At 43.2% G+C, this 23,208-nt stretch overlaps 1 protein-coding gene across 1 annotated transcript in view; it reads right to left on the bottom strand.

The window, feature by feature from the left end:
- Positions 1-17,320: 17,320 nt before the first annotated feature.
- LOC143386842 (agrin-like) overlaps positions 17,321-23,208 on the bottom strand; it is an 83,112-nt gene continuing 77,224 nt past the window's right edge. The window contains 9 exon segments of the mRNA XM_077108290.1: positions 17,321-17,449; positions 17,808-17,966; positions 18,097-18,194; positions 18,350-18,488; positions 18,853-18,931; positions 18,975-19,049; positions 19,422-19,512; positions 19,663-19,777; positions 20,489-20,612. Of these exon segments, the coding sequence (XP_076964405.1) occupies positions 17,321-17,449; positions 17,808-17,966; positions 18,097-18,194; positions 18,350-18,488; positions 18,853-18,931; positions 18,975-19,049; positions 19,422-19,512; positions 19,663-19,777; positions 20,489-20,612 (1,009 nt within the window).

Genomic DNA, 23,208 nt, shown 5'->3' with positions numbered 1-23,208 from the left:
TTCTGAAACATTAAATGAGTTAAACTCCTCAAATCTAGAGAGTGATTAAAACTGCCTTACAGTGTTTTATTATTTAACTCACATTTGTGAACATGGATTGGATATATAAGTATGGCAATACTAAAACTTTGTACTGTTAAGATTAACAGTATTATCCTAACAAAGACTGCATCTGATTCTTAAAAGGAATTTTAAATGGGAAAGCAAAACTTGAAATAATTATAACCATGTCATGGTTTTAAGGGTTCTTTTGCTAACTGAAAACTTTGAATGAGTCATATATGAAAACTTGTCTGTTATATATATATATTCACCTTGACTCAAAACCTATTATGAGTCTATGCCCAGCACTTGATAACCTACCTTAAAATAAATTTTAAAAAAATATAATCGATCCAATTCTGTATTGAGTTAATGGGCTCTAAGACTTTCATTAAAGATTTGCTGAGAGATGAGATGGTGGACATTTTGTGCCATACAGCAATCAGTACATAAAAAACCTGGGGGTACTTGCCTACCATGCTTGAGACCCTGGGTTGGATCCCCACTGATTAAAAACAAAAACAAAAGTACCTGTACCAGATACTAAGATCTATTACAAAGCTATGTAACTAGGGTTGTATAATGTAATGACCTAAGCAATTACACGAAGACTATGCAGAATATTCCAAGTTCACCATAGTGCAGTGTTCCCAGGCATGTAGCATACGAACAAATTCATATATTTTAGCCCAGGGAAACAGATGTATTCCAGAATAACAAAGCTGACTCTCATCTTCTCTGTATCAACTCTCTCACCCTGGTTTTCTAACATGGAGATTTTATGAACTGTTATCACTCCGTGCCGCAGAAGTGAGGTGTAATGTCAGGGGAGAGTAGAAGAATCAGTAGGGAAACATTGTCCTTGCTAAATGAGGAAAGGGAGTTCTTGCTCAATCTTGAAAATACACCCAAAAAACGCATAGGAACAGCCAGGACTGTTCCTCAGAGAAGGTGAAGGGGACCACGTAGGTGGGCTGTGTGCACTGGGAGTGCCTGAGAAGTTCTGAGAACAGGAGCCTGAAGTGCGCAGGGAGGGCAGGACACCTTAGTGACATCTTCAGACAGGCCAGCAGAGCCCAGAGCCAGAATGGGAGGGTGGGGAGGCTAAGTAGGTGTGGGGAGGAGAAGAGGAGTTTGATACAATGGCTTCAGCAAGTTTAGTACAGGTGTATTCATTTGAACATTTCTGCCACCTTCTGAAAATCAGAAAGAAAAAGAGAAATTTAAAGTCTCCCTCTAGTCTCCAAACTACAACTTTACAATTCTTTTGGATACTGAATAGACAAGCAAAATTGGAGAACACAGTATTGCTTAATCTTCTAGAGAAAAAAAATATGCTAAGAGGTTGTATGATATCAAATAGTTTACTGTAAGGCAGGGGTTGGAAAATGTTTTCTGTAGAGGGCAGATGGTGCAAATTTTTATTACTTTGTTACTTATTTTTCTTTGTTTCTCTAGTATTTATTTTTGCTTTATTTTAACCCATTGAAAATATCAAAACCATTCTTAATACATGGACCATAAAGAGACTATAGTCTGCCAACCCCTGTAAGGGACACTGTCTATTACTAATAGGTACATAATTATTTATTTTTGTTTTCATATGTTTATAATTAATATTTAATTATGAGAGTTACACATACTTATATATACATGTGTGTTTAACAATATAACCAATTTACCTTTAAAGTTACCACTAAGAATGCCAAGTGCTTTACAAATAATGTTTCTAACATTTATGTGTGGGATATAATTTTAAGGACAAATTCTGGCATTTGTGCCTAGAATTTTAAAAATAGACTATCAGTGCCAAAATTCCTAGTAAAATACCTTGAGAAGACTTTTTGCTTCTGGTAAAAATGTTTTCATTATACTTCTTTTATGACTTTTTTTGCCTAACAGCTAAATAGTTCTAATTTTTAACTTTTCTAAATTGCATGCAATTTGTTGAAATTCAGTTGAATATGAGTTACATATACTAATGCGCACATCAATATACACATAGTAATTTTACTCTTAATAGTTACTAGAGCCCGTCTACTCCATCTTCTATATTATTCTTCTTCACATAGAAGATCTGTGCTCATATTGTTTGGGACACAGCACCTGGTTAATTAATTAATAGCCCTGTTGCTAAAACATCTAGGGTCTCTGAATGAGGGAGAAACTAAATACAGAGGTTGAGTCCAGGCACCATTGTCTCAATCCTATCAGCTGCAAATTACTTGATAGCATTATACCTGTGTTTCCTCATCTATAAATATACTATAATAGCATCAGTATGATAAATTTCTTAATAGGCTTTTTGGCAATAACCCATGTAAAATGTTTATCCAGTGACAAAACATAAAAATACTCAATACTAACTTATTAGTTATTACATTTTTATAAATAATTGTTTGTACATATAATTTTTAGTGACTGATTAATGTTTCATCATAAACATGGGCTGATTCATTTAACAGTGCCTCACAATGAGATAGTTTTTCAATTTTGATGGTTTTATGTAACAATGCAAAACTACATCTGTATGTATGTGATTACTGGGTCAATGAGCTTAAATTTATCAAGTCTCCAATGCTCAATTATTTATAAAATAATTACACCAATTTGGCCTCCCATGATCAATTGTTTTAATGTGACCATCTCTAAATGCATCTCATCAATATTTTGTTACACATTTTTTTCAAGTATCAGCTATTTTTTAGTGGTATCAGTCATTTGTTTATAATGAATATTCCAACTCCCTTGTAATTACTTAAGATAAATGGGTAAAATTATGTAGGAATATACATACACATATATTAGAGTTTTGAGATGAAATCCAGTAAAACATTAAGTAAACACATACAGTTACAAAATTTTTACTGGTACTTTACTGGAATGAGTTTGAGCACAATCAACAAACTGTCTCTTTTTCTATTTTTGTGGGTTTAGTGGGTACCTGGGATTGAACTCAGAGGCACTCAACCAGTGAGCCACATCCCCAGCCCTATTTTGTATTTTATTAGAGACAGGGTCTCACTGAGTTGTTTAGTGCCTCGCTTTTGCTGAGGCTGGCTTTGAACTCACAATCCTTCTGCCTCAGCCTCCCCAGCCTCTGGGATCACAGGTGTGCACCACTGTGCCAGCAATGAACAGTTGCTTATTCTTATTTAACTAGCTGGCATCGTTTGCCTTTGGCAATTTCTAATAATCACTTTAGGAGATGCTCTCCAGGGAATTTCCTTCTGTAGATTATCTGAATTTCTATCATTCCTATCTTTTTAGATTAATACAGAGATGTTTTTAAAATACAGCTACAGGAGGTCATGTATATATTGATTGTCATGGTTTGGATACAAGGTGGCTTCCAAAATCTCATGTGGGAGACAATTCAGGAATGTTCAGAGATGATATGATTAGATCATGAGAGCTATGACCTCATCAGTAGCTGAATCTATTTGATGGATTAATAATTTGAATAGATTAATCGGCGGTAACTACACGCAGGTATGGCATGGCCAGGGAAGAAGGTCACTGAGGAGTCCTTTATGGGTACATTTTGTCCTTGGCAAGCAGAGCTCTCTCTGCTTCCTGGATGTCATGAACTGAGCAGATTCCTCTGCCGTGAGTGTCTGCCTCAAGTTCTGCCTCATGTGGGCCAGAGCTATGGAGAAGGCCAACCACAGACCGAACCTCTGAAACCATGAGCTCAAAGTGAACTTTTCCTCTCCAAAGTTGTTCTTCTCTTGTCTTTTCGTCCCAGAGATGTAAAACTAAAGGTGACTAACACTCTGAGATAAGTCTAATGACATTTTACCCCTCTTCTTATGCACATATTGATCTAAATTAAACAGATACTTATTAGAGATTATATGTACTAAAATAGATTTTTTAAAAATAATATTTTTAATTTTTAAAGTTCATAATGTACTTACCACCACAAGTACAAAGCAACTAAATCAAATAACTGTGTCAGTGAACTGAAACTTCTGAAATTGTGAGCAAAAATAAATCTTTCCTCTTCATAAGTTGTTTATGTCAGGTATTTTATCACAGTGATGAGAGGCTGACTAATGTAATATTATTAGTTGTTAAGGAAATGCAAATAAAAACCACAATGAGATATTACTTCATATGCATTAGGAAGGTCATCATTAAAAAATTGAAAACAACAAGTATTGGCAAGGATGTAGAGAAATTGAAAGACTTGTACATGGCTGGTTTGGTAGGAATGTAAAACGGTACAGCTGCTGTGGAAAGAAGTTTGGTAATTCCTCAGAAAGTTAAATACATAATTACCATATGATCTAGAAATCCCAGTCTTACTTGTGTACCCAAAAGACTTGAAAACAGAGATTCAAACACATACTTGTAAACTGATATTCCTAGCAGTGTTGTTCATGATAGCCAAAAGGTTGGAAAAACCCAAGGGTTCATCAACATACAAATGGGTAGATAAATGTACACTATATATGCCATAAAATATTGTTCAGCCATAATAAAGAAGGAAATTCTGATGGATGCTATTATGTGTACAAATGTAGAAAATGATATGCTATATTAAATAAGCCAGGCATAAAATCATGAATATTACAAGATTGCAATCCTGTTAATTACAGGGTATTCAAATGTTTAGTACCAGAAAATAGAATTAAGGTTACCAGCCAATGGAATAAGGAAAATAGGGAGCTATTTTGTAATAAGTACAGGATTTCTGTTTGGGATAAGAAAAACATTCTGAAAATGGATAGTAATAATGATTACATCACATTGCAAATGTATTTAATGAATCAATTGCATATTTAAAATGGTTAGAATAATAAATCTTATGAATATTTTTTCTACAATTTTTATAACATATGTAATATTTGTGGTTTTTTACTGCTCTTGAAGAATACAAAAACATATATGCACTTCCAAAAAAGTATAATGTTTTGCTCTCTTGGGTTTTATGTTTGCTCCTGCAAAATACTGTATTTCAATACAACCATGGCAATAATTGTGTGTTTGTTGGAACATATAAATGTAAAGAAATATTGGACAGTAATTGAAATGCTCTGTTATTTAACCATATATGTCTTTTAAAATTCGTTCTCTATGGGCTCCGATAATATTATAAAAAATAAATGATCTCATTGTAAATGATATCATGTTAATGCTGCCAGTAGAGGGCACTGGAGAGACATTGCAGGAGGAAGTTTTCTGCTTCCAGGCTAATTGTGTTCACTGTCCAGCCTGCTGCTGTCCTTTGCCACTGTGGGCAGCATCTCCAGGTCTGGCTCCTGAAGCACTCCTGGCTTTCCTGGTATCCAGCCCCTGCAGCGTGGGCATCCAGCAGCTTCCTCCCAGAGTGGTCTTGCTGGAGTGCCTCCAGGGAGACACATCTTTGTGAACAGCTTCCCCTGCTCACTAGAGGGAGATTTCTTGCACATTCCAAGGGGTAGAGCAGCAAGTTCTTCCAGAGCTACACCAAATTTCTGTTATCCCTGGAGACATAGCCATGCCCTCTCCTATATGAGCAGGATCTCAGTCCTAGTTCTGGTAAGGCTCCAGAATTCATTTCAGCCTCTGGGGTAGTAAATCTCCTTTAGTCAGCTATTCCTATATTCTTCAGAGTTTATTTAATTTTAATAGCCAAGCCCTCATTACTCCAAACACTTGTTAGACTTAATAATTTTTTTTAAGAGAGAGAGAGAGAGAGAGAGAGAGAGAGAGAGAGAGAGAGAGAGAGAATTTTTTAATATTTATTTTTTAGTTTTCAGCGGACACAAAATCTTTGTTTGTATGTGGTGCTGAGGATCGAACCTGAGCCACACGCATGCCAGGCAAGCCCACTACTGCTTGAGCCACATCCCCAGCCCCGAGTTAATAATTTTTTATAGTAAATTTTCCCTGCTCAAATCAGTATGATTTCTCTCTCCTTGTTGAACACAGAATGCATATATTAAAATACTGAATAAGCTTTTATTTGTGATACTTCCTTAATGTTTCATATAGATTTGATTATATTTTTATAAAATTAATAATTGGCTGAAATTTAAAATAATTGAGGTATTTGCATATTCTCAAATACCATTTAGAATTTTGAATGTAGGGCAAATGTTTGTGAAAGCATCCAACGCCCTTCATAGATAATTTTGTGATTATTTAAAGTATTTTATTATTTCCAAATATAAACCAAATATTTGTTTCTCTACTAGCTCCAAGTTTCTTTAAGCTTTTCCTTTTTAAAAAGCAAGAAAAGAACTTTTCTTTTGACGGTCAAGGGTACTTTTTAAAAGCTGGGAGATAGAGTGGTAGAAGATACTGAAAAATTCTAATGTGTTTTAAAAATGAAAGAAAAAAGAATGTAACAAAAAAACTTTTAAAAAATGGTCCTCATAAAAGCACATTAAAATGTAGGTGAAAATATCAAAGTTCCATGTTTTATATCTCTTCTTTCTCTTGTTTTCTAGCCCACCCTTGGCTCCTTGGACCATATCTCATTTTATTTCATGGATTCAAATTCCTTCTACATGATTCCATCACCTGGACTCAAATCACCGTCTCAGATCTTAACCCTGAGTTCTTCAGTTGTCTGCCCAACTTTGACTTCATCTATCTGCATGTCAAATATACACTTCTAACCAAAAAACTGATATGTCAAGAGCTTTGTAATGTTTTGAACAACCAATAAAAAAGGAAAAAAAATTGAGACTTTAATAGAGGATTGGACCCCCAAATTTGATCTCCTGTGGCCTTCCTCATTTCAGTTTATGGCAATTCTATCTTTTCAGTCACTCAGACAAAACTATTGAATCATCTTATTCCTGTCTCTGGTACACCACACTCCAATCATAAGAAATCCATTTGGGTCTGCCTTCAACATATACCAGGATTTAAATGCTTTTCACCAATACTGCTGTTCGCTCCTTCATCTGAGCCACTGACATCCCTTCCTGGAGAATTGCAAGAGCATCCTCATCCCCCTCCTTTCACTTTTGACTAGTCCTCCTGGTTTTGCTCAGTCCAGCCACTACATGATCATTCTTAATGGATCCCCTCACAGCAGAACCCATCACCCTGCGGACTGGAAGTCTGCAGCTGCTCATCTTCCCTGTAAGAATAAAAGCCAAACTGTCTGATGGCTCCAAGGTCCTACTCCATCTGCTGCTGGGGTCCCTATCTGGACAATCTCTCCCCCACTGCTCTCTCCTCTTAAGACCCTGTAGATTCTCTACACTCCTTGAATTCAGCCAGCACGCTCCTGCCTTAGAGATCTGCCCTGGCTCTTCTCTATGCCTCAGGACTCACTCCTCACCATCTTCAAGTCTTGGCTGGAAACCTCACGTCACTGTGGTCTCCCCAACCAGTCTACTTATGGACTTTTTATCCCACTCATTCCCCTTATTCCACTCTAGTTTTTCCATCATACATACCCTCTTCTAACTCACTCTGTAGGTGACTCAGTAGGATTACCTGGCCTCCTGCAGTGTAGGCTCCAGGAAGCACCTTCTCACCCTCTGCCCAGGAGTCACAGGTCTGGGTCTGGAGATGGTGAGTAAAGACAGCATTCAAGTCATCCCCTGTGCGGCCAGTGGACCTAATCTCAGAATCCTACTGCCCTGGAGGCTTGTGCTGGATGCCTAGGTCATGGATGAATCTGAAGTGGAGCCCTTCAGGAGGAGTGTGCCTTGGAAGGGCGGAGTGGCCAACAAACAAACTTTTTCACCATAGTCAATTGAATGTGTGGTTCTTGAGGGAGTCTCTAAGGACAATAATATGACCTTTAACCTCTTAGGCAATAGGCACACCAATTTCACCTTAGCAGCCATACCTTATGGCCAGACTTTTCAAGTTACAAAATAAATGCCTGATTTTTCAGGAGCTAGTTTTAGATTGCTCCTTAAGAGTTTCTCAGGGTTGACTGTGAGAACTCTATTATCAGCACAGAGACACAACATGGAAATTATTTATTTGCAAATGTATTTTTTTAAAAATAAAGTGACTTAATTACAATCCTAGCCTTGAACCATGGCTTAACGTGCACTTCTTTGGCAGGGACTTTCCCCACTTATAAGATTTAAGAACTTAGAAAATATCTGGTGCTGACAGTTGTTCAATAAATGTTTGTGGAATATAATAAAAGCTAAAAAACAATCATTTATTATTATAGTCTTAAAAATAACAATGAAGTTTCTCCACATATCAATTATTTTTAAAATCTTACTCTTATAATAATAATAAACTAAGCTGACAATAAAATAACCAAGAAGCAATATGGGTTCCTCTTAGAGAAGACATGAAATCACATACAGTCCAATGAGCAAGTGATGGACTGACAGTTCATTTAAATATTATGATTACATTCAACCAAAGGGTTTCTGTGCATTACCATATACCACCATGAGCATTTGTACTGCAATGCAAATATCTCCGACATTCTTGGGCTGATTACAAAATAAGAAATGGCAGAAAACCATGGCCTTTGTTTTCAACATCATGGCTGCCTAAAACATATTTTACATTAAGCACATTCTAGACACAGGATATGTTCAGGTGAGCCAGTGCCACACAGAGAAAGAACTAATTATTCAAGTGTTCAATATCGGAAGTTGGATTTTTTTAAATAGCAACTTTTAGTACAATCCAAGAGACTCAGCCAAGTCAGACATTGAGAGATAAATTAAGGTTTGTAAAATTCAGTTTTAAACAGTTGTAATCACACTCTTTAATGGAAAAAAAAACAGAAGCCAAGCAGCATATTGAGAAAAAAAGAAATCTGAGCTCATGTTTACAAAAGAGACCAACCTAAATCTGTTAGGAGGAGGACAGGAGGAGGACTCACAGCTTCAGAACCTGGGAAGTCTTTGAAGCAGAGGCTAGCATTCTGGGGATGCCTTGTCTGGCTCTGTAGTACCACAGGGCATGATGATGGATCAAGGACATTCCTTCTTGTTCCTGCACATCTACTGGCTGCTGCTCCCAAGAAACCAGATTCTAGTTCTTGCCCTGGCCTACATTAGACTTTGAACCTGTTTTTTGCACAGAGCATCCTCAGCATGTGACAATCAGGTTCTCATTCCTATTTTGACCAGGACCATCCACCAGGATTTAGCAGGCAGGTTCCTGCTCCTTCCTGCTTTCAAAAATTCAGCTTTATCCACCCTAAAAGTGCAAGTTTGGGAGATTAGGGGGAAAAGTAAATTTGGACATTTAGGACATAATATTTATACCCTTTGGTCATGACAGACAGATTATTGTCAGCTCCTCAAAGGATCTTGAGACCTGCCCTGGGCCTGTGTTAGTTTTCTATGGCTGCTGTAACAAGTTACTAAAAGTTAGTGCTTAAGACTAAATTTATTATCTCGCAGTACTGGGGGTCAGAAACACTCAGATCAAGGTGTTGGCAGGGTTGTGTCAATTCTGGAGGCTATAGGGAAATATCTGTTCCTTACCTGTTTGGCTTCTGGGAACTGCCTGCATTCCTTGGCTTGTGGCCTCATTCTTCTGTCTTCAAAACCAACAGCACTGCATCATCAGATCCCTTTATCTCTCTCTGACCTGTTTCTATAAGTACATTCCCTTCTCTGAATCCTCTGCCTCTCTTCAAATAGGGATCTGTGATTACATAGGTCCCATGTAGGATCTGGGAAAATCACCCCACTTCAAAATTTTTAATCTAATTACATCTTCAGAGTCTCTTTTGCCATGCAAAGTGACATATTCTTGGGCTCTGGGATTAGGATATGGACATCTGCAGGGAAAACAATTTGTCAAATATACATGCTCATTTTATTTGAGATTTACAGATAACACTTGTTTCAAGTAGGCTTTGGCCAAGGTTGGAGGTCAGAGCTTTCCCGAGAGCAGAGTAACACTCCATCCTGAATGAGACATGGAACTGATTGGCTGAAATCAATCAGGACAGGAGATTTGTCAGGTCTTTGTGCTTCTGATCTGAGCAGTGGAGCTAGGAGAAAGGAAAGAAAACGTGCTCTTGAAAGCTCAGCTCAGCCTGGCTGTCCAGAACTGAGATTCAGACTGTTCATCACTGTGATACTGAGTATCTCTTCATCTTTCCAAGCCACAGCGTTTTCATCTGAGACACAGAGTAATGATATAATTGCTTTATAGGGCTGTTGCATCAAGCATAATTTTGTATGTAATGAAATATACTAGATTAAGTATTTCCATAAATGTGTACTTCATCATTAAAAATAATGTCATGAAGAATAAAAATTAGACCAGTTTTGAACTGAGGAAAAACTTTTTATTTATTTCAGAAGAGGTCCAGCTCCAAACTCCTTAAGGATAAGATTCAGGGCCAGGAGGAAATTCTGTAGGAATCGTGAGACTCTGCATAGGCAGGTCTCAGATGAGCCGTGGCAGAAGATAGAGTTGGAAAGATAATCCTCCTTCCTGATGAAACTCTGGAAAGACCCCTATTAAGCACATCAGTGTGTGATTTGAGACTACCAGGAGCCCAGTTTAGAAGGCTGAGCACTTTGTATGTAGAATAGAAGAACAAACAGCAGCTTCTAGACTGGATAAAATCAGCCCACAAGCTCAGCTTGGGGAAGGTTGCTGAGCCCTGGTCAGCCAGGAGGGCAGAAGTGAATTACTGGGTTATGTTCTCCAAGGTGAGTGTTACCACTGCAGCAGACCCTTTCACCAGTTCACAGAGCAGGCCTGTCCAGGAGCCCAGCAGGCCAGGCAACCACAGGAAGCTCCTCCTTCAACAAGCGACTACTCTTCTGTAGTCTTAGGTAGCTGAAGCCGCCTGGCTACTAAGCACTCAGGCAGACTTGAAATAAGAAATCAAGGCCAGGACACTGAGATCTGGAAGCAACACTTTGTTAGTGGACACAGCCCAAAGGCATGATTCCCAAAGTCTGAGCCCCAAGCACAGAAGGGCTTTTACTTTTATAAGTAAGCAAGTTTGGAGTACACTGCGGCAAGGGCATTGGTGCAATTCTACTGGAGAGTGCATCTTACATTCCTTATACATCAACAGCATAGGGGCTTTCAGCTCATACAGCTTGGGGAATTTTAGGTCATTAAGCCTAGGGGGGGGGTCTTTTATCCCAGTTATTTTGTTTTCTGCTTCTGCTACTGTGGCCATCTTGTCACAGCTACCTGTCAGTCTCTGCAAGTCTCTGTGGCTAAATGCAATGTGTGAAACCACAGCCAGTCAGCTCTTAAGCTGCTAAAATTTCCAGTTTGTTCCACCACAGTTTGTTATTTCAAAGTTAACTTTCCTGAGGTTACAGAGAAGCCACAGATAGCAAAGGGTGCACTCTGGAAAAAGATACCCAATTCTCAGAATTCCCCAGGCCAGAAAATAAGTCAACTTCTTGAATTAGGGATTATTTTTAATATCCATTCAAAGGATAACCATGAAAATGTTTTATTTGTGATATTAGTTACTACAAAAATAAGAAATTACATTTTCTCATGAAGTGTTATTGAGTAATGGACAGAGGTTACAGAGAGTGATTTGAAAATTAATGAGGGGCATTAGAAGATTGGCATGCATCATTATCTGATGCCATGGAGATTCATTGTGAATGAAAAGCAGCACAAATGATGAGACAGTTACCAATGCAGAGAGATAATCATAATCTATATTTGCCTATGGGTGGTTACCTAATACTTTATATTTAATGATTATCTCACTGAGCTCTTGCAAAAACCCTGGAAGATGCATGAGACTGGCATAATTCTCCTAATTTGCTTAAATAAAAATAAACAATTATTCTTTTCTACTTACTTCTGGCATTCTGTGTCCTCTAAGGTCCTCTCCTCCTTGAATGCCTTCAGTGTTGACCTTCACTGATCCACCCTGATTCTCCTCCTGCCCTTTGTCCTCTTCACATAGTCCCTTCCCTCTTGAGCTCCTATATCTGAGCCTCAGAGCAGAGATAATGAAGGATTTGAGAGTCTATCTCACAAAATTCTCAGGATGGCACATAACTAGTACCTTCTCTGCTACAGAGAATAGAAGTCACTTCATGGCACAAAATGGATATCATAAGGGTTATTTCTCAAAATGGGTCCCTAGACCAGCAGCATAGACATCACATAGGAAAATGTTAACAATGTTAGACGTGCACATTCTCAGGAAGACCTGGATGCTGTGGGTCAGGAGCTATGGTTGTGGGGCCCAGGAACCTCTGTTTTAACAGGCTGTGCAGGTGATTTGAATGCATGTTCAATATAAAATATTATCACTTCAGGATGTTCAGACATAACTCTCTCTGAAATCCTCCATTGTGAATGATTGGCTGGGTCTTGGTTCTTACACCTGCTCCTTCGTAAGCCCTATGTCTGTGCCTGCTCTCTGAAACCTAAGTGATTTTATCTGACTCTGTGACTTCAGATACCATTGAAATACTTGTGATTCACCAGAGCACAGGGATTCTACTGCAAACTTCTCCTTTCATTTTCCCCTATAGGCCACTCACACTCTTTATGCCCTAAAGGACTCCACTGTCTCTGTGTGCGGGAGTTTGACCCCATCTCCCATTCTGGTGCTTCTTATTGTCCTCTGCCTCCCTCCTCCACCCTGGGCTTATCCTCCTCTTTCTCTTAAGTCTTAGCCAAAATGCCTCTGGCTAGTCTGCCTTCACAGCTGCTTTAAATGCCCTTTGTTGGTCCCACATCACTCTCTGTAAACCTCTGTGGATGGCTCAAAGAGCACAATGACTTGTGATTTCTTTAGTTGCTACCTAACAGGAAGTGAAGGGGTTGCCTGTGGGTATTTACAGTGTACCTTCCACAAAATACTTCTTTAACCTGGTGAAAAACCTAACACCTAGTTGTCAGTCCTGTGACCAGTGGGATGGACCCTCACATGGGAAAGTTGTTCATACTGGCAGACAGACAACATGTCCAGCTTATGCCTCCTGGCCATCACTCTTGAGCACTGGAACCCCAATCTTGTGGTCTCCTTGGCATCCTGGAGAAACCTGGCTTGGAGTAACCATGGTTCTGCAAGTAAAAGGCCATAAAGAGAAACAAGTTCAAGGACTTTTATAATCAGATCCTTTAAAAAGGTACGTGTGTGTGTGTGTGTGTGTGTGTGTGTGTGTGTATACAAACTCTCTGCAAGAATGTAAGTAATGAATGGAGCCAACAGTTCTGCATGCATATTAAGAAGTATATAAAATTGGCCAAAGACCAGTAGTATAAAGCATTTGAGAACAATCACAACACTCACCACCCCACATTACTTGGGATTTTATGTTCAGGTTGGGGCCCTGTGCTTCTGGTGATGATCGAGTAACAAAGACCAGGTTTACTGTACCTCTTGAGCAAATCCCAAAACAAATCCCCTGAAATTAGGCAAAATGAGCAAATCAAGAGTTTTTAAGATACCAGAGATGAGGCAGAGAAAAACAGGAAGCCATCTATCTATGTGTCTCTAATTGGCTTGAGTGGCCCACCGGCCCTCTGAACAGCATCTCTCTGTACGCCATCTCTCTCTGGATTCCTCTGGGTTGGTATCATCTTCAGATTAGTTTTTTTCCCACAAGATATTCTACTCTAGACTTATTAGCAACTGTTAAGCAAGTTATGAAAAGCCACAGAGAAAACTCTATTATCACAGAAAGAAATTTACCTAAGGCTGATGCAACATGGATAATTCAGAGGGAGCATGAAACATGTATTTTTTTACCATCAATTCTTAAGTTTTCCTGAAATGAGAAACTCTCCCCAGGTCCTCAGTCAGGGCAACACCTAACACCACCCTCAGTTTTGCCTGTTCTCCTTTGTGCCCTGCACTGGGATTTGGCTCCCTTTGCCACAGTGTTTTGTGGTTGAGATCTGTGAGGCCGTTATTCTGGTTCTCAGCCTGGGTGATGACGGTGGATCATGGCACTCTTCAGAGCTGTGGACCCTAAGGACACATTTGCCTCTATTACCAATGATGAAAAGCCTCTGAGAGTTAGGCTGTGCTGTAGTTTGCCTGTTCCCGAAAGGCCCATGTGTTGATGTCTTGGTCCCCAAGTTAGTCCAGTTAGGGGTGGTGGAACCTTTAGGAGGTGGGGTCTAGTGGGAGGAAGTTAGGTCAATGAGGGAATGCCCTTGAAGGGGACATTGGTATCTCAGCCCTTTTCTCCCTGTTTCCCAGCCACCATGAGGTGAACAGCTTTTCTGCATGACACATTCCACACTATAATGTTCTACTTTGCCAAAGGCCCAAAATCAATGGAGCCAACCCAACCGAGACTGAAACCTCTGAAACTGTGAGAAAAAATAAACCTTCACTTCTTATAAGTTGTTAGATGTTGTGTCACACTGACAGAAAGCTGACTCACACAGGCTGGGGATTTGGCTCCTTTGTGCCATTACATTTTATAGTTGAGAGGCTGGAGAGACGTGATGCTCTGCAGATATATGAGGAAACCTTTGCATCAGGCAAATTGCCTCAGATGCTAAAGGCTACACTTTGCTGGTCTAGCCAGTTCTGGCCACTCGTAATTGACCTAGAATATTTCTCATGGTTGACTGGTTGGACAATTACTTTGATCAGATGCAACTGGAGAGTTTCTAAAGGCCATCCAGAAACCACTGGGGCGAACTCAGCTACAATTATAAGCTAATTAATTACATCTACACACAGATGTCAATATAGCTGTTGATTGAACACATCTAAGTACATAGTAAATCATATAAATATTTACATATATAAAATATTGGTACTTATTCCTGTATATGTACATCTCTGGGGTATATCAGCATATAAACTAATAAGAAAGTGGTTTTGGAGACTATCATGCTAAGCAAAATAAACCAATTCCACTAGCAAAGGCCAAATATTTTCTCTAATATGTGGATGCTAATTCACAATAAGGTGGGGGGCCCTAGGGAAGAATAGTTACCTTGGATTAGGTAGAGGGAAGTGATGGGATGGGGGTAGGGGATGTGGGGATAGGAAAAATAGTAGAATGAAACAGACATTATTACTGTATGTATATATGTGACTACATGACCAATCTCATTCTACAAAATGTACAATCAGAAAAATGAGGTATTATACCTATGTATGAGATATTATATCTATGTATGAGATATCATAGTGCATAAATGCATTCTACTGTAATGTATAGCTAATTAAAACACTAAAAATTTTTAAAAATGAAACAATACAAAAAATAAGAGTTATAGTTTAGAGATGGTGTTTCCCCCAAAAGCTCTTGTGTGAGACAAGAATGTTCAGATGTGAAATGATTAGATCATGAAAACTTGAACCTAATAAGTGAATTAATCCACTAATACATATTTACTGGGTGATAAATGTATGCCGGTAGGATGTAACTAAGGAAGCAGATCACTAGGGAGGTGTCGGAGGCTTATGTTTTGTCCTTGGAGAGCAAACCCTATTACCTGGTTTCCATGTCCTGAGTTCTTTCCACTGCCATGCCCAGCCACCATGATGTCCTGCCTCACCTCAGGTCAAGAGCTACGAAATCAGCCAATCATGAACTGAACCTCTAAAACCATGAGTCACAATAAAAGTTTCCTTCTCTACATTGTTCTTTTCAGGTCTTTTGGTCATAGTGACAAAAATCTGGCTAAAACAGAAATTGGTAACAAGAAGTGGGTTTGTTTCTGGGACGATTCTGACCTTGTGTTTTTGTATGTGCTTTGCCATAGATTTTTGCATCCATGTGCATCAAGTATATTGGTCTGAAGTTTTCATTATGTGTCTTTGGTTTTTGTATCAATATTGGCTTCATAAATGCATTTGAAAGACTTCTTTTTTATTTTGTGGAATGATTTGAGACATATTTATATTAGTTCTTCTTTAAAGGTCTGGTAGAACTCAGCTAAGAATCCATCTGGTCCTGGGCTTCTCTTTGTTGGTAGGCGCTTGATGACTTTTTCAATCTCATTACTCGAAATTGATCTATATAAATTTTCTATATCCTCCTTGTTCAATTTGGGTAGGTCATATCAGGAACTTATCAAGATCTTCAAGATTTTCTAGTTTATTAAAGACTTTCAAAATAGCTTCCGATTATGATCTTATTACAATAGTGTATTACTGTATTACAGTAGTGTCTGTAGTGATATTTCCATTTTTATCATATCTTTTTCCCTAAGGGCTTATCAATTTTCAAAGAACCAATTTTTTGATTCATTAACTTTTAAAAACTTTTAAAGTATCAATTTTATTAATTTTGGCTTTGATTTCAATTACTTCTTGTCTTCTACTGATTTGGGTGTTGATTTGTTCTTCGTTTTGTAGGGCCTTGAGTTGTAATGTTAGATTATTTATTTGGTATCTTTCTATTCTGTTGTTCTATGAGCTCAATGTTGTGAACTTTCCTCTTAGAACCACCTTCATATTGTATCAGAGATTTTGATATTGTATCATTATTCTCATTTACCTCTATATATTTTTAAATTTCATCCCTGATGTCTTAATCATTTATTATTCAATGGTGATTTATTTAGTCTCCAGGTGATATATTACTTTCTATTTTTATCTTATAATTGATTTATAATTTTATTACATTATAATCTGATATTATGCATGGTATATGTCCATTTTTTTGTATTTGCTGAGTTGTTTTGTGTCCTAAAATATTGTTTATTTTAGAAAATGCTCCATGTGTACCTGAGAAGTTTACTCAGTCACTGATGGATGAAATATTGTATGTCCATTACATCTAACTTATTAATTGTATGTTTTAGTTCCATAGCATTTTTAGTTTTTATTTGAATAATATATCCAGTGATGAGACGTGTGCTAAAGTCACCCAGAATTTGTGTTGTGGTCTATTTGATTCTTGATATTAAAGAAGGGTTTGTTTGATGTGAATAGATGCTCCATTGTTTAGGGCATAAATATTTATGACTGTTATTTCTTGCTGTTTTATGACTCCCCTAAGCAGTATAAAATGGCCTTCTTTGTCTCTTCTGTTAACTTTGGCTTACAGTCTATTTTATTGAATATGAGAGTAGAAACCTCTGCTTGTTTATGAGACTCATGTGAAGGATACATTTTTGCCTGTCCTTTTCAACTTCTCTCTGTGGATGGCCTTACTCTTGGTGGCCCCGAAGCTCTGGCCAATACCAGAAACACTTGTTCTGAAGGAGGTCAGCCTGTGACGCCTTGCCTGGCAAGCACACGCACACAGGTGCGGTCATGGGCTCTTCTTCCTCCCTCCGCCCCAGTGCCCCACAGCTTTTTGTCCCGGAGGAGGAGCTGCTTCCTTGACCAGTTAAGAGGGAAGCCTGGACCTCACAGTACAGGTAGGACTCCGGGCTCCTACCCACCCCTGCTCCACCTGTCTGATGGTCATGACAGGGACATGTGTGTTCTCTTGGCACATCGTGCCCCGAAGGCAGCTGACGTGGTCTGCAGGGAGCCCTGTGTAGCAATGTCCACTTTGCCCACTCCCAAGTCTGACTTCTCCTCTGGGTCACTCTGAAAGAGGGTGAATGTCAAAATTAAAGCTGAGAGGACAGATCTAAGTTTATGCAAGTGTGCAAAAGAGCCTAGGTGGTTCATGGTTCCTCACACTTAAGGCCAGGGGAGGGCTGAGGAGTCACACTCAGTCCAGCTTGCTCTGAAGACCCTGCTGGCTGGCTTTCAGCCCTGCCAGGGTCCGCACTTTGCTCTCCACCCCTTGGACCTGGCTCTCTGGGACCTCCCAGCATGGTCTCTGGTGCCCAAGATGGAGCCCGGATGACTTGGGGGGCAGACACAGGTCAGGGTCTCCTGTGCGATCCAGACAGGCCTTGAGGGCAGGATGTCATGCACACCTACCTGCTCCCTCACACACCCACCTGATGCAGTTAGCCTTGACGGAGTCGGCTCCAGGCATGCAGGTGTCCACGTCATGCGGGGTGACATGGGTGGTATCAACTGGGAAGGTAAAGAGGCCATTCGGGTCTCCTGGAGAGGTGGGAAGCTCCACCACCCTGTCTCCTTGCCCACTGACCTGTGGTGAGCAGAGGTGGGGAGGTCTGGGGCCTTGTGTGTAAGAGGGAGCCAAATCTGGTGGTGGGCGCTCCCTGCCTCCCCCAGGACCCCTGCCAGGTGGTCTCCACGTGCCCATGACAGTGAAGCACTTGATCACGGGGAAGGACGTTCTTGCAGAGGTTATCAGGCTTGGCCTCTGTGCCTTCTTCCAGGGTTATAGGAGCCAGCTTTCCTGCTGTTGCAACACCTGGGAGAGTGGAGGCTTCAGAGAGTGAGGGCTCTGTCCCTCTGCAGAGCCCTCAGTGCCACCACCCCGCCCCAGCCCTGGAGGATGGAGTCAGAGGTAGGCAGCAGGAAGGGAGCACCTCAGACTCCTCCCAGAGACCCTGCTTGTCTTCCCACGGGCATCGGCAGCCTGGGTGAGCTTCTGCACGTGGCTCTCGGCACTGATTCCTGTGGCCTTGCAGGGCTTCCAGGCAGAGCCCCCAGCACCCTTCACCAAGGTGGCCACCACGCCCTGACCAGGCCCAGGACCCTCATTCTGGGGAGGACACTGGGGCCATCTGCCAGGGGCCTTGCCTATTCCTCCCTTCTCTTGGTCCTTCAGATTCCCAGGGCAGGCCTGCAGGAAGTCTTACCCCTGGCCTTTTTCGTGGAGGGGTCAATGTGGCATTCCTTGGGCCCCGGGGCTCCTGCAGCAGCCTACCTGCTGGAGCTGCATGACGGCCCCGACTTCTCCACCCAGGGGTCGGAGAAGCCTTCCTGTCGGGTCCCACCAGTTCTCTCAGGATGTAGAACTGCTCCCTACCTCCCGCCACACTTCCCATCTGTTTGTGGGGTGGCAGTGAGGGGCCTGGCTGTGAAGCCCGCTCTTCCCAGAGTCACAGCCCTCTCATGCCGCCTACAGCTTGGACGCAGACCATCATGTAGGTGATGCGGGGCTGCGGTCGGTGCCTGGTGCCTCCTCTGGCTCCTGAATCAGCACTGTGAGCACAAACTCCCCAGGGTTGCTCTGATTCTCCTGTACCAGGAAGCTGCCCGGATGCCCTTCTCCATCAGCAGCTTCTCAGCCTCCTTGCCAGACAGGTGCCTGTGGTACCACCTGGCCCAGGGTGAAGCACAGATGTGGTTGGAGGCCCTAGCCTGGGAGAGACTCGTGTGAAGCTGACACTTCAGAAACAGATATGGAGACAGAGACAGACAAGCATCAGACCTCTGGCCCAACCCTCTGACCCTCTCTCCCCCAGCAGTGCTAAAAGACAAGACAGCTGTGTTGAGCAGGGTGCGGGGTGGCCACCAGGTGGCAGCCTGGTCCTCAGCAACAAGAAGCAGAGTGGCCTCCCAGACCAGCCCACCGGGTCCCTGGCACAACCAGCTTCCTGTAGTGGGGAAACAGATTGCAGGAGCTGGCTCACCCCAGTCACTAGCCAGGAGGGTAGTGGTGGCATCAGGGCCCAGTTCCCTGCTCTCTCACCCCTGCACCTGTGCTTTGGATTTGGGGGACACGGGCCTCATAGCACACGGGGGCAGGGCTGCCAACACTCTCAGTTTGGCGGCCGCTGCACCTGGGTGACTGAAGAGTAGGTGAGAGGTGGTTCCCAGCAGACTCACACACTTGCACACACATACAGGTGCCATTAGCCCAGGCTCATCACTCTGACATGGGGTCCAGGCAGCCCAGTGGGCCCTGCTGTGATCGTGAAGCAGCCACCCACACTGGCCCGTGCAATGCTCCACCAGCTCAGCCAGCGTGGCAAACTTCTTCCCCCCATACAGGTCACAGTTGTCACCCATGTTCTGGATCATGATGTGGGTCCCTCCTTGTGCCACCTGGAGGGCAGGTTCAAGGGCAGCTATGGGAAGGGAGCCTGGCTCCCACCATCCCCCGCCTCCCATCTTCACTCAGCCTCCAGGACAGTCTCTGGGCTTTTCCTGCCAGAAATAGATGGGGCCAGGACCCTCCCCACTGCAGCTCTTGTCCAGTCAGTGTGGGCACTCCTCCCACCCCCTGCCCAGGACTAGGCTTTGGGACCCCAGGCCCAAGTTCCTTAACCTGGAGGCCAAGGCTGGGGCAGCCCACCACCAGTGGTCCTGCCCAGGAGCTCAACAATCAGGCTCAGTCCCCTACCCCCCCCCTCAATGTGCTCAAGTCAGTGTCCCAGGTGCCACCTTACAGTTGGGGAGCTCTGGGGAGTGAGCCTGCTGCCTCAGGAGAGAACCTAGGCAGATCTGAAGCCTGTTAGCGCCCCAGCGGCCACTTCTCCTCACAGACTGATGCCTCCTCATCCAGGCAGACATGGGTCCAGCTGTCTACTCTGCTGTCACAACTCCTCCCTTGCCTCTCCTCCCACACAATCCCCAGGAGCTGGCCCCCAGACGGCAGGCAGTGGGACCAGCTTTCCCTCAATCCCTGAGCCACCCCAACAGAGTCCTGCCCAGGGGCATAGCAGCTGCCCCACAGCACCCAGTTTCCCTCAGCTACTGGCCACTACCCTCTGGGAGCATCCTCAGGTGTTCAGAACCCTGCCTGGCCAGGCCCACCCTCCGCAGACAGTGTGGAGCCTCCTGGGCTGCTCTTGCTGGGCCTGCCTGGGAAGCTCCCCTGGGGCCCTGGGACAGAAGCAGCATCTCTGCCTCCACCCCACTGGCGTTGGGGTGAAGCCACCTGGTATGGGGACAGTACGTTGGAGACTGCAGACCAGTCCTGCCCCAGCCCCTGCATCATCTCTGCAGCTAACACCCACAGTTGCCAAGTGGGCCTCCCCTGCTCAAAGCTTTTGATGGGCCATGATGAAGAAGGAGGCGGGGGCCAGGTGGGTGAGGGAGACCCTTCCAGCTCGTCCAGAGGACAGCCATCAGAAGCACCCTTCTACATGACCCAGCTTCTCAGGGTGGAGCTGGGTCCTGCCACAAGCATGAGCCCTTGTTCAGACCCCCTAGAGCCACCCCACTGGCCCCTTGGTCTTGGAAGACTTCAGCTTCCTGGCTGCAGGAAGGAAGGCTTTGCCCAGCTCTGGGGTGGCTGCCCTGGCTGACAGAGGCCAGCAGCTGATGTGCCCTTCTGGCTTGTGCACTTGCTGTTCAGCCCCCATCACAGGCACCACACTGAGTAGCCTGCTGAATGTCTCCTACTCAAAAATTAAGTTCCATAAGTGCCACTCTGTGTGCTGCCATTTTCCAGGGCTGAAAACAGTGCCTGGGACCAGAAAATAATCACATTTGAATCAAGAAGTGAATGACCTGGGCTGGGGATATGGCTCAAGCGGTAGCGTGCTCACCTGGCATGCGCCAGGTGCTGGGTTTGATCCTCAACACCACATAAAAATAAAATAAAGATATTGTGTCCACCTAAACAACTAAAAAATAAATATTTGAAAAAAATAAGTGAATTACCATCAACATTCATAGCAGCACAACTCACAATAGGTAAATTATGACATTGACCCAGATGCCTGTCAATAGATAATGGATTAAGAAATTGTGGGCTGGGATTGTGGCTCAGCAGTAGAGTGCTCACCTAGCATGTACGAGGCCCTGGGTTCAATCCTCAGCACCACATAAAAATAAATAAATAAAGGTATTGTGTCCAACTACAACTAAAAAATAAATATTAAAGAAAGGAAATGTGATATGTGATACACACACACACACACAATGGAGTTCTGCTCAACCATAAAAAAAGAATACAGGGCTTGGGATGTGGCTTAAGTGGTAGCGTGCTCGCCTGGCATGCGTGTGGCCCGGGTTCGATTCTCAGCACTACGTACAAACAAAGATGTTGTGTCCGCCGATAACTAAAAAATAAATATTAAAAAATTCTCTCTCTCTCCTCTCTCACTCTCTTTAAAAAAAAAAGAATACAATTATGGCATTTGCCAGTAAATCCATGGAAATGGAGAATATTACACAAAGTGAAATTGGCAAAACTCAGAAACCCAAAGGTCAAATGTTTTCTCTCCTTTGTGGAAGCTACAGTAAAATAAAGGAGAGGGGGAGGGAAGGAGAGGATAACATAAAGAACCAAATACAAATCAATGAAAGTGAAGGAAGTCCAGCAGAGCAGAGGAGGGAGAGGGCAGGGAGGACAGGAGGAAAAGGGGGATAAGCAACTGGAGACGAATTCCGTGCGTCTAGGAGTTGGTTGATATAAACCCAACTACCATGTGTAACCTTAAAGCTCCACTAAAAGAAGAAGTGAATGACTAAGAATGGCAGGCGGTAGATGGCAGGGGCTGTCAGTGGATGGGTGGATGGGTGGATGGGTGGATGGGTGGGTGGAAGCCCAGCAGCTAGCAGGAACCATTGAGAAAGCCAGAGGCCATGAGTTCACTGACTACAGGGCACAGCAGGACAGAGGCAAGTGCTGGTAGGGAGGAGCAGCAGGCCCCGACATGGCAGGCCTCTGCCCCCTCCCAACAGGACTCCTGTCAGGGCCTTGCTGTCGTCCACTGAACATGAGCCTCCAAGTAAGTGCAGGCAGGGAGGCTCTTCTGCAGACCCTGTGTCCCTCCAGATGTCCTTGGGCTTGCCTCCCGCTCCCCAACCCCACTGAGACCTCCTTCCAGGCTGCTCCCCACCTCTGGCCCCAGGTCCTGCTCTTCCTCAGGAGTCCATGCTTGTCTCCCACCTCCGGGGCCTGGCCATGGTGCTTGGCTCCTCATGTGGGGTCCCACTGAGTCCACCTGCCATTCACCTCCAGCCCTAGCCCTGCATGGAGCTGCAAGCTCATAGACACCTCAGCATCTCCATTTGTAAAGAGAGCAGCATCTTTCGCAATATTTGCAGGATTTGTCTCCCGTTCTCCATCTTCCCTCTCAGCAAAGCAAGCCACTGTGCACCCACTGCCTGGGCCTCAACCCCAGCAATGATCCACCAGCACTCTCTGGTCACACCTTTGCAACATGCCCAGAGTCACTCCCTTCTCTCCCCGCCCACCGCGCGGCCCCATGGCAGATGGCTGTGTTCTCAGAACATCCAGTTGGACCTGCCTACTGCTGGTCATCGGCCTTTCGGCTGTTGGGAAGCACCAAGAGTCCTGCAAAGCAGTCCCCCTGCCAGCAGGTGTGCCCCATGGATACAGGCATCCACACTGCCTGAGAGGCCCACCCCAATGCCATTGTGCCTCCATGACTGCCCCTCTGTACGTCACAGGAGCTTGTGGCATGTGTGAGGAACAAGTGTCCCCCTATACACCTCAGTGTTGACCTGCCGCCCTGTGGATTCTGCCCAGGCGTGAACCCATCGGCAGCTCTGTTCTGAAC

Source organism: Callospermophilus lateralis, unplaced genomic scaffold, assembly GCF_048772815.1.
Source record: "Callospermophilus lateralis isolate mCalLat2 unplaced genomic scaffold, mCalLat2.hap1 Scaffold_386, whole genome shotgun sequence".
Lineage (NCBI taxonomy): Eukaryota > Metazoa > Chordata > Mammalia > Rodentia > Sciuridae > Callospermophilus > Callospermophilus lateralis.
This window is presented reverse-complemented; position numbering and strand designations above follow the sequence as displayed.